Source organism: Pezoporus occidentalis, unplaced genomic scaffold (genome assembly GCF_034315485.1).
Source record: "Pezoporus occidentalis ecotype Australia unplaced genomic scaffold, CSIRO_AGI_Poc_V1 ctg235, whole genome shotgun sequence".
Classification (NCBI taxonomy): Eukaryota; Metazoa; Chordata; class Aves; order Psittaciformes; family Psittacidae; genus Pezoporus; species Pezoporus occidentalis.
In genome coordinates, this window is record NW_026914233.1 from 1,235,932 (window position 1) to 1,248,305 (window position 12,374).

Consider the following 12,374-nt stretch of genomic DNA (forward strand, 5'->3'; position numbering starts at 1 on the left):
CCAAGTTTGCCTTTATTGAGTCCCACCATCAGGACACCTTCCTGTGAGATCCCAGGAGGCACAAGCCTAAATAGGAGGAATAGCTTTTGTAGGGGTGAATTCACAACCAAAGGGATGCTGGGGAGAGAAGGTCGATTACACAACCCAGCCTTCTCCAGATTTGCTCTCCTTTCATACATCACACTCTCATCTGTTTTATCAATCCGGTTTGAAATGACTCTTTTCACTGAGTTTCCTATTAAGCAATAATCACAGCCTGCTATTTCTGTCATTCCTTAGCAGCTCTTCAAGTTGGCTTATCATTTCAGAAAGCTGGAATTTGCATATGGAAAGTCATCTCTATGAAAAGGCCATCTTCAACACAATATTGAGTAGAAATATATGATGGATCTGCAATCTGTACATTTTTATACACTTCAGAGGGATAAATAGAGCTCATAAAGGAGCCACGTGTGGAAATAAATGTATTCACTCCAAGAGCAAGTTGGTCTAGCAAAGATTATTCTCATAGTCAATGGGGGTCAAGGAGGCATTGATGCACCAATAGATAATTTCAAATGAAGGCTGTTTAAAAACCTTGGTGGCCAAGCACCAGCTGATGCTCTGAAAGACAGAGGAAGCTACTTAGTGTTGTTAGATTAGGAGCTATTTTGGCCCTCCAGGACGTACCTATACTCCCTAACCAGCTGTTTGTCTTTCCAGTGGGAAGAAAAGGATGTATGAAGTCATTCAAGAGACCATTGAGCTCGATTTCCCACTTTTTGTTGCCAAGATCTTCAGCTATGTGGCAAATCCAGGACTGATCATACCTGCAATTCTGCTCATGGTGTAAGTTTTCCTTGCAATATTATATGCCTGGCTGGGGGGAGGAGGTGGAAGAAAAGAGAGAAATGATGGGATCCTAGCGAGGTCTGAACAGAGCTTCTGCTGAGATGACAGCCTAGATGAGGGCAGACGCATGCTCACTATCCCCTCACCTTCACCCAACCCAACTTACCAAAATGGGGTTACCTGACCCAATTAAACACAACTTTGCAGATGAAGCACACTGCTGAAAGAGGCCTCATGGACATCAAAGCTGTCACAGCTTCCCTACAAGAAACCTTCAGTAGCCAGCGGGACACAAATGGACAGTCCCAACCTGATGCCTTTGGGAGAAGCAATTTCTGTCACAACCGGTGGCACTTAGAGCACTGCTAAGACAGGGCATTCAAAATGTACATGTTCCACAACTATGAAGAGGCGTGGGGCTTGTTTGGGTTTGTGGGGTTTTTTCTTTTTCCAAATAATACAGCTTGAATAACAGAGCATGGGCCACAACAGCCCCTGCACTGCTCCAGGCTTGGGGAAGAGCGGCTGGAAACTGCTCATGGAAAAGGCCCTGGGGGTGCTGATTGATGGAGCTGAACATGAGCAGCTTGTGCCCAGGCAGCCAGGAAGCCACCAGCATCCTGGCCTGGATCAGCACCAGTGCGGCAGCAGGGCCAGGGCAGGGATTGTGCCCCTGTGCTGGGCACTAGTGAGGCTGCACCTCGAAGACTGTGTTCAGTTCTGGTCCCCTCACTGCAAGAGAGACATTGAGGTGCTGGAGGGGGGGCAGAGAAGGGCAGCAGAGCTGGTGCAGGGCCTGGAGCACAAGTGTGATGGGGAACGGCTGAGGGTCCTGGGGGGTTCAGTGTGGAGAAGAGAAGGCTCAGGGGGGACCTGATGGCTCCCTACAACTGCCTGACAGGAGGTTGTAGTGAGGTGGGGTCGGTCTCTGCTCCCAAGGAACAAGGGACAGGACAAGAGGAAACAGCCTCAAGCTGCACCAGGGCAGGTTTAGATGGAGCTGAGGAACAATTCCTTCCCCAGAGGGTGCTCAGGCATTGGAACAGGCTGCCCAGGGCAGGGCTGCAGTCACCGTCCCTGCAAGTGTTCACACAGCGTGGAGACGAGGCCTCAGTGCCATGGGTTAGTGGTGGCCTTGGCAGTGCTGGGGAACGGTTGGACTGGGTGAGCTTAAAGGGCTTTTCCAACCTGGTTTGATTCTATGGTCCTATGGAATTTTTTCAATGATGTCTGATCATTTCAGCTTTGAAACAACACTTAAATCTCCAGCACCTTCCACAGCACTAAGGCCAGGGCAGTTCTTTCTTTTTAAACACATATTTTTGGCATTGTTCTTGAGGTTTCCGTAGCTATCAAAATAATGGGAAAGCTGGGACCAAATTCTATAGGCAGCTCTGAACACTCCAGACTAAACAGTGGGAGACAGGGAGAGAGGACCGGGGAGTGTATCACATTTGCTTGCCTGCTGTCACTCTTCTTTAGGCAGCCACAGACAATAGAGATGGGCCTCTTGGGCACTGTGCCCCTTCACTTTGAATAGGTTGCACTGAAGAAAATACCATTAAATCAAATCAAATCCCAGTTCCCACATTACAAAATTTCAATAAGAAAGAGACTGAGAAAAATCCCAACCAAACTGACAGTTCCATGTCATCCCTCTACCTGCCTTGAGCTACAGAGCCTTGGGCAACCTGGTTGGAACTGGATGATCTTAAGGTCCTTTCCAACCCAAAATAGTCTGTGATTCAATGACAGGCAGGTCAGGGGACAGCACAGATCCAGCTGATCTGTTGAAGAGACACCTTTTATCACCCCTTCTCAGTCTGGGCTACTCCCACACTACAGCCATCCTATCTGTGCATCTCTCTTCAAGACACCAATTTGTCTCTGCCCCAAATCTCTTTGCAAACTGAGCAATCCTCCCCTACATCCACACTACCTAAACCACCCCATTTCCCACCAACCTACACTGTGTGGCCTTTGAGGACAGTACATACTTACAATTTCCAGTCATTCAGCAACCAGGAGCCCTAAAAGAAGTGGTTGCCCCCATAGACAAGTCAGACCTACAGCCCCATGGCAGTAGCTCTTACATGCCCCAAGAGCATCAAGGGTCTTGCAGAAGTGCTGCTGTCTATGGGCACACAAACTTCTCCTGGGGTAATCCAAGACGAAATCACAGATTCCATGCAAGGATGTTTCCTGAGGCTTGGGTCCTTTTCTGCTCTTGGAAACCTCTCAGTTGAGGGAATTACATCCCAGTAAGTCCCCAGTTTCCTGCCTTCTCCCTGGAATTCTTCAGCTTGTGCTGTGGTGCAGACAGGTAGGCAATAACAATGATTTCCAAGAGGCTTTTGAGGTTCAGAGAGCCCACATCACCAAGACTGACTTTGGGGTTAATACTAGGCAAAAGAAACCAAATGTCTTCCCTCTAGACAGACCCCTGCAAACAGCCTCAAGAGAGGTCATCTTTCCTGATCTCCCACCTGGAAATTGATATGCCAAGACATGATGCCTTGATGGGCTCAGCATCTGGCACTCTGCTGCCAAAAATCCTCAAGCCTGGTTTGAGGATGCTGAAGCCGGGCTGAAGCCACACAAGCACATGTGAGCTTATGGGAAACCTTTATTCTTTTATAGATTCATAAAGTCTCAGACTGGTTTGTGTCGGAAAGGACCTTAAAGCTCATCCAGTTCCATTCTCCTGCCATGGGCAGGGACACCTCACACCAGACCAGGTTGCTCCAAGCCCCCGTGTCCAACCTGGCCTTGAACACTGCCTGGGATGGGGCAGCCACAGCTTCTCTGGGCACCCTGTGCCAGCGCCTCAGCACCCTCACAGGGAAGAACTTCTGCCTTAGATCTAACCTGAACTTCCCCTGTTTCAGTTTGAACCCATCACCCCTTGTCCTGTCGCTGCAGTCCCTGATGAAGAGTCCCTTTTCGGCTCACCTTTCAGCTCCCTCAAGCTTGGCTCAGTTTTCCCCTGGCTTTTGACATGCCCTTCTCTGCCGAAGAAGGGATTGAAACCAAAGCCAGTGGCTCTGCTCTGACCTGGCTTCTGCTTTCCCTCAGTTCCAGTCTCTGCTCCCTCCGGACAGCCCCTTTCCAGTAGGCAGGAAGCATCTGCTCCTGAAATGAGGAGGACCGTGCCTTGACCAATATGCTTTCCAGGAGGGGGTTCAGGGCCCTGCTCTGCCACCATTTTCCTGTTTTCCTAGGCTTTTCCAAAGGTCCCTGTGTAACCTGCTTTGTCACCCAGGCCAGGGTTTTCCTTTCAGCCCTGTGTTTTATCAGCAGAGTTGGTTTTCAAGGCTGGTGCCTGGTTTCACCAGGGCTGGCACAGAGCAGGCAGAGGGAGCCCACGGCCAGCCCAGGTGGAGGCAGGAGGGCAGGATGCTCACTTTCCTTTTGCTTGAGCAGAGCTGAGCCGCTTGGGCTGGCTCAGCCCATCTTAGCTGACCACGCTATGGGATTCTTCCTAAGCCTTGAGCCTCTAAAAGCAGTTTGGAGACAGCCTGTGGGGAAACTCAGTGTTAGAATATAGCCAGAAAGTTAACTCTTCCCTCTTATGGGACTTTCTCTCTGCCCTGGCCCTGTCACTGCAGCAATACATCTGTTTTTGTAGCCTTGCCATCTATTACCTGAACGCTGTGGCTGAAGCGTACCAGCGCGCCAACGCAGAGCTGAAGAAGAAGATGCAAATGGTAAGTGTTGACCTGGCAAAGCCATCTTGGAGAAACTACCATGTCCCTCAAGTTTGATGGGCAACATGTGCTTTTGAATTGCTCTTCGCTTCTGAACACGTAAGCAACACAAGGGGGGAGAGGCATTTTATGCTTGTTCAATCATCTCTGATGGAATTTAATGGCTAATTGCAACGAGTGGTCACATCCTGCAATAGGCTGCTATGTCGTACATCAAAACCACAGTGAGTTTTCCCTTAAACTGCACTTTCCACCTACAAAAAGTAGTTCAAGTAATGTTTTGGAGCCTGCAATTTCCCAGGGACAATGGTAAGCCTATCAGAACCACAGCCAGAGTTTGTACGAGCTGAAAAGCAAAGAGCCATAAATAACAGCATGGCAATAACGTTCTTTACCAGTAATTCTCCAAGCACTTTACAACGGAGGCTGGTGACTGTCTCTGCCAGACAGAAGGCAAAGACAAGATACAGACAGATGCAATGACTCAAATTAGCAGGGTAGGATTTGGACCTCATTATATCTAGAGCTGAGAAGGGATGCAACAAGTAGAAGACTATAAGGCAGGGACCTCTCAATCAATATGAATGAGGTCTGGCAGCAGAATACCTGCAGCAGAAACACAGCTCTGCTTAGACAATGTGTCTCAATGAGAAACAGCAAAGGTGTCCTGCTATCAGAGCCTGTGCTGGTCTGGCAGCATCAGTTTACCCCAGAGCTTTACTGGTGGGTCTCTAACCCTGTGCTGTTTTGTACTACGTACATGTGTCCAAAGTGCCAAGTCTTGCATCAGGAAAAGACAAAATGCCACCAAAACCTGGTATCAGACACTTTACTGATACAGGGCAGCATCCAAGCCAAGGAAGCAAGGACACATAGAATCATAGCATCAACTGGGTTGGAAAAGCCCTTTAAGCTCACCCAGTCCAACCGTTCCCCAGCACTCCAAGGCCACCACTAACCCATGGCACTGAGGCCTCGTCTCCATGCTGTGTGAACACTTGCAGGGACGGTGACTGCAGCCCTGCCCTGGGCAGCCTGTTCCAATGCCTGAGCACCCTCTGGGGAAGGAATTGTTCCTCAGCTCCATCTAAACCTGCCCTGGGGCAGCTTGAGGCCGTTTCCTCTTGTCTTGTCCCTTGTTTCTTAGGAGAAGAGCAACACATTACAGAAAGCAGAGATCAGTTCAACATTAAAAGTGAGGATGTCAGCACTGAGAAATGAGACTCCATAAATTACATCCAAATGCTCAGATTCAGAACCATCAGTTTCTGAATAGCTCATGTGCTCATGCACTTGGCTTAAAATAAGGGCTTGGTGCACAAGGCATCCTCAAGTATTGCAGGAGCTGAACACGTGCTACAGCACACTTGGACTTACAGGCACATAGTCTGTCTCATGCTGCACAAACCTGTTGTGATCACAGTTTAAGGGAGCTCAAGCCCTCAAGCAGGGGTCACAAAGCAGGTCCTGGTATTGCCCAAAGGAACATCACAGTCCCCCTGCTTAGGAGCAAGGGATGGGAGCTGCCCAGTCATGGCAGGGGTGGTCAGCAGTTGGAGCTCACCACAGTCCCCTGTATGATGACCTGCTGAGCTCAGAAGGATCTGCTGCTGCAGCTGCCCCCAAAGTCTGGCAGCTTTGCCAAATGGCTGTAGCAAGGCCACAACCACTGCCTTGCATTCCATGGCCCCAGCACACAGCTTCCTCCATTGGCAGAGCACCCTTCTGGGAGGGAAGATGGAGATGGAGTGGATCCCATCCACACTTTCTCACTGCAAAAGAGAAGGCAGCCTCTCCCTTCGCCACACAGAACCCTTAGTGTGAACAAAAACAGCCCCTGGGGTATTTTCCTCCTCTTGCCACCCAGAAGGAAGTCTTCTGAAGACCTAAACGTATACAAGTAAAACCAGACATCCCTACAGCCTATCCCTGTGCTGCTGTGCCTTCCTCCTCTTCCTCTGGCATTTAGCACTCCCTCCCAAGAGGCACACATTTAAACCGAACCAAAACCCCAGGGAGAGCAGACTGGCAGTTCCAGAAACACACAGGCACCCCTACATCACGTTGTCAGCAAGCCCTCTGCCCCAACAGCAGCAGAGCCATCGCTTCCCAAGCTCTCAGTCCTGCCTGGACCTGCTTTCTTTCCCTAAAACCCTTGGGCTCCAGACCAAGGGTCAGCACCTTGAACTTGGCAAAGGGATTGCATTCATATCAACACACGCTTAGGCAGGCCAGCCCTGATGTCAGGCCACCTTTTCACAGGTTAGATCTACAGTTTCAAACTAAACCCAATGGTTTTTATTGCTGCAGCAACGTGAAGAGGAGAAGAACAAGAGAAACAACAAAGCCAGCACTAACCCCATGATGCAAGACCTGGAGGAGCTGTTTACACCAAGGACAAAGAATGAAAGTCACCCCAAGCAAGGAGAAGGTAAAAACGAAACACACACATGCACACACCCCAACACTCCTGAAAATGCTCCTTTTGACAGCAGACTGGCTAAGGATGGAGAAACTGGAGGGACACACATTTGTAAGGGATGGGATAAGTATAATTAGCACAGATTTTGTCCCCTTATAGAGTCCATGGAGGAAGGCCAAGTTTTTAGACTGGATTATGTCTCACATAGGCTTATCACAGTGTGGGAACTGTAGTCCAAAGTTCTGATTCATATTCCAGCTATTAACCATGCCGGTCAAGGAACCAGCAATTCATTCTAGGAGCAGTACTGGAATTCCAGCCTTGTTTCTGGGCTGATGAGCTGATCCAGGCACTGACTTTTCTCCAAATTGAGGTTTCATTGAAGAATCCATTAGGAATGGGGCAGAAGCTTTTTATAGGACTGTGTTGGTCTTAGAGCAAATAAATGCTGTAAGCTCTGCTGCAGGGGTCCATGGCTGGGCAGAAGGCTGCAGGAGGAGGCATTGGCACCAGGGTTTGGGCACTCTCAAGGAATTCAGATCCTCCAGGCATGGTCTGAACCTGCCATTCCCTGACCCGGGGCCTCCTGCTCTCCTCTGTGAGAAGCAATGCAACACACGTGAAAGATGTGGATTTTACCCTGATGCAGCCAAGTAAAGCAGACCAGTGCCACCACAGCCCTCTCGCATTTAGAAGGGCTGTTTCTTGGAGAGGCCAAGACAAGCTGCAAAGTTGAGGCTGACCCAATACAGATCCCCCTCAGAGAAGACCCAGGGTACTCATTTAAATGGAAACAGTGCTGGCAGCATCGTGGGGGCACTGGAAATAAAGACTAAAACCAGCAATTACCCATGACCACCATGTGGCTGGAGGTGTGCCAGCAGGGCCGGTAGGACTGTCACCTCTTATAAATGCATCAGCAAGAACCTGCAGAGAGGGCCTGGGCAGCACAGGCACATACTGGCTGTTGGCCAGGGGCTAAGGGTCTTAGTTATGGCTTCTTCACTCAGACACTCAAACACTAATCCCCAGACACTGGAGTTCTTGCCCATAGGAGAAACAGCAGCCACTGGGGAGAGGAAGAAAGGCAGCGCTTGCCCTCAAGAAACTAACACCCATCATCTTCCCTCTAGACAAGAAAAGAGAGCCTCCTCACGGAAACAGCCCTGTCGGGACACAGGGCAAAGCAGCAGCCCTGGATGGCAGCCCCATGCCTGCTGGGAGAGGAGCAGCGTTCACCCCACCGCCGCACGTGCTGGTGACACAGCCGCTGACACTGGGGGTCCGTGCACCTTACCCTGGCCAGCACAGGCCAAGGGGGCACCCCTTGGGACCAATCCCTGCGAGGGGGAGAGGGCAGCCACGCTACCCACACGCTGCTCGATAAGCTCAGTGACCTTCCTCCTGTTTGACATGGAAACAGAGGTGCTGCATGAACTGCTGTAGACTTAGTAGGAAACGATTACTGTATGTTGGTCATCCACTCGTGACCATCTGTTTCTATCTAACACTGTCTAAAGCAGCTGTGTTTGGAAGCTTAATAGCACTTTGGAGTTGTAACCCTCAATGGCTGTGCTGGTTTTGAGCACGGAGGAAATGGGAGGAGGTCAGGATGAAAATCAGCTGTGGCACTGCTGAGCTGCTACATACGGAACACAGCCCTGTGGCCACTAACAGCAGCACGGTGAGTTCACTTGGTGGTGCAAGTGCTTGCCAGTCCTTTCAGAGGCTTCTTGAGTTAATAAAAGTAGTGCAAGTTCATGTGTCATCTCAACAAAGGGTGTTGGGTTCTTTTGCTGCTCCTCTACCTGAGGAATTAAGTATATATGAGTGTCTGTGTCCAGCTGCGTGGCAGCCACTACTAGAAGAAGAGGAGCCCTGATAGACCAGCACAGGAGGAGGTGTTGTCAGCAGCATTTTGTCTGTCATGACAGCTTTCCTCCAGCCTGCCACCTCCAAACTCTTATCTATTTGTTCCAAGCCCACCGTGTACCTCAGCCCTGCTTTCCACAGGCTCCTCCTTTGCTCCTCTTTTCGTAGTCCATTGACAGCTTGCACCATTATTTCAGTCCTTAGATAGAGAACCACAGAGTCATTAGGGTTGGAAGGGACCTCTGGAGATGACCCATTCCAACCCCCTGCCAAGGCAGGGCCACCCAGAGCAGGTCACACAGGAACTTGTCCAGGAGGGTTTGGGATGTATCCAGAGAGGGAGACTCCACACCCCCCTGTGCAGCCTGTTCAGTGCTCTGACACCCTCAGTGTAAAGAAGTTCTTCCTCATGCTGAGGTGAGACTTGTTGTGTGTTAGTTTATGGCCATTGCTCCTCGTCCTGTTGCTGGGCATCACTGGAAGGAGTCTGGCACCATCCTCCTGGCACCCACCTTTGAGATACTGATCTGCATTGATGGGATCCTCCCAATCTAGCAACACCACCCAGCACAACTAAGAGACTAGAAGTGCTTTGGCCTAGTTTCTGATTATAACTAGCTAGGAATTTCTGGTACAATTTGAGGATCACATCTTCCAGATCTACAGAACTTCCCAGGACTCCATGCAGGACTTCTCTCCATTGGTCTGCTCTTTTACATCTACAGTTTCTTCCTGTTGTTGACACAAACTCATTCGGGACAACTTAGATCACCTACAGAATCAAGGAATGGTTTCCTATGTGTTTTCCTCCATGAACTTTTGTGTAACAAACTCCTGTTCTTCAGCAAAACCAAATCCAAATGTATAGCCAGCAGCAATCCCATTGCAGCTGGGAGAGCTGGGATTAAATGCTCTCACCTTGAATTTTCCCACTAAATGCCACAAGTCTGGCCATATATGCTCAGGACAGGAAACTCAATAACATAATTCTCCTCCTCTATGGCTTGACAGAGCACAGAGCATTTGACCTTCAGTCTGGGAATATCCACCAAAAGGAGCTGGGTAAAGGGGTCCAGTTAGGACCCTTAAGGCAGGTTGGGAAAAGGATTCTGGTTTTTGGGTCCAAACCAACAAAGTATTGGGACATCTGATTCCCCATAGAAACTAAGAGGACATTTCCCTGAGCTGGGTCTCACAGAGAAGGTCCTGTCTTGCCTCTTTGCTGTGAGAGCTGCTGATGCAGCACGGTTTTGTTGCCTCCCCTGCACCTCTGTCTGCAGAGACACCCAGCCACTGGACTGGATACAAGCCAGACAGGAGGTGGCTTTTTGAGGGAGAAAGAAGCTGTTGTCCCTATTCTTCTGCACACGTGTCCATAGAAAACATAGGTCAGAAAGCTGGGAGAAAGCTTTGCCAGCTTGCTCATCCATAAGGATGTCATAGAAATGACACAGTGCCCTGGTTGCACCCCAGCCAGCCTGCCCTGCAGACAGGTACCCTAGGGAATGGCTGCATAATGAGGAATAGGATTTCCCTCCTCTTAGCTCCTCATCTCCCATTAAAACATGATTTGGAAAGGGGAGATGTGGCTTTAGATCTCACTCACCTCTGCAAGAAAACAGAAAGGGGCTGAAAACTTGCATGTGCATACGTGTGTGCACGCATGGAAGAGGAGGAGAGAATATGACTCTGTACTATTTATTTGCACAAGGAATGTGAAGGGAATGAGGAAGATTATGAAGAAGCCATAGAGAACTCGAGGCACGTTTAGAAGACCTGAAAAGCAGACAAACCAGATAAGTAACCATTGAAGGATTTGAATGCTCTCTGAATCAAGCCCCCCAAGACCTGCAATAATACTGAGCCTTACAAAGCCTTTGTCTGCTCTGGAGCCCACAGCTGCCCGTTAGCTAAGTAATCTTTCCAGGTTTGCTCATCTCTAATTATTACACATTAGGTTCACTCCTTGATCAGTATCTTTGCGAGCTCAGAGGCTTCAGGATACAAGGGTGCTGGTATCAGCTAGACAATGATTTCTGCAGACTGGTGGCAATCGTCTTCCCTGACTCCAGCCCACAAGAGGGCTCTCTGTTAGAGCACAACAGTTGTGAAGGGTGTAAAAATGCCAACCCTTGGTCTTCATATTAACCAAAACTGATTATTTGCCTCTCTGAGTTTTGAGCCTATTTAACAGTTACTTACATCAAGAGTCCCTCCCCAGCATCCCTATAGCCCCCCTCCAGTCTCCAAAGGGATACTGATTCATTAGGACTGTAGTGATAGGACAAGGGGTAATGGGTTCAAACTTAAACAGGGGAAGTTTAGATTGGATATAAGGAGGAAATTCTTTCCTGTTAGGGTGGTGAGGCACTGGAATGGGTTGCCCAGGGAGGTTGTGAATGCTCCATCCCTGGCAGTGTTCAAGGCCAGGTTGGACAGAGCCTTGGGTGAGATGGTTTAGTGTGAGGTGTCCCTGCCCATGGCAGGGGGTTGGAACTGGATGATCTTAAGGTCCTTTCCAACCCTAACTATCCTATGATTCTGTGATTCTATGAACTGGAGGTTAAACTCCACAAACTCATTAGAGTAGTCAGCAGCTGGAATGCTGTGTTCAAAAGGTTTTGGTAAAAACCAAGGAAACATCTATGTTTATATATACCTACATATAAATACATAGATAGCAATATATTCTATCTCTATCTATATAGGAATTCTTTCATTATTCTTCACACTGAAGCCTTGTTTTCAAGCAGGCAACTGCCATGGGCATCAGTTTTTAGCCTGGAAAGACTGAGCATCTGCGCAGTGCTCCTCACAAACAGGCATCTCAGCAACACCGAAAGGACAACCCGAAAGGACAGCTGTGCAAAACACACGTGGCTGAAGCGGAGCTGTGAGAGGGATGCCAACACACACACTTCTCTGAGGGTCATTCGCCCATCCCTTTCATCCTGTGCTTGGCTGTGGTGTGAGACAAACTGCTTTCCGTACTCATAGGGAACAGAAAACAGTAGACGCCGCTAAACAGGCTTGCTCATAAAGACAGAAAAGTGGCCTAAATATCTGATGTGTATGCAAAGAATAGAGCGGCTTTGCATTCAGAAGCATAATATCGAGGCCTTGGCTTCTCCAAAGCAGAAAAATCAGCTTTTCACTCCTAAGTTCCTTCCAAAATAGAGCTTTGAAAGAGCTGAGCCTGCATTTCCAGGGAGCTTGTATGAAGCTCTGCCGGGAGAGAAAGGGGACAAGCACTGCACACCACCACTGCTGACAGCATTCTGTTCTGATGGCCTCTCTTGCTCCAGACAAGACTATTGTGTTGAGCCCTCTTTCATCCGTTCCTGTAGCTGACCCTGCGCTTACACGAGGCCGTCTCTCCCACATCTTGAACCTTCACAGCCTCAGGACTGGCACCGCGCTCGAAACTCTGAGCTACAGAGGTCTCCTGTATAATCCACCTCCTTTCTTCCTTGAGACCTTCGCTCTCTTTTGTGCTCATGGCAGGGGGAGAAGGGGTTCCTCATACCAGTCATGGGGTTCCT

The 12,374-nt window shown here is 49.2% G+C and overlaps 1 protein-coding gene across 1 annotated transcript in view; it reads left to right on the forward strand.

Annotated features, from left to right (window-relative positions):
• TMC2 (transmembrane channel like 2) overlaps window positions 1-8,347 on the forward strand; it is a 30,863-nt gene extending 22,516 nt beyond the window's left edge. Inside the window, exons 17-20 of the mRNA XM_062621896.1 lie at window positions 703-828; window positions 4,460-4,538; window positions 6,849-6,969; window positions 8,094-8,347. Of these exons, the coding sequence (XP_062477880.1) occupies window positions 703-828; window positions 4,460-4,538; window positions 6,849-6,969; window positions 8,094-8,347 (580 nt within the window). The remainder of the gene's footprint in view (window positions 1-702; window positions 829-4,459; window positions 4,539-6,848; window positions 6,970-8,093) is intronic.
• The last annotated feature ends 4,027 nt before the right edge of the window (window positions 8,348-12,374 follow it).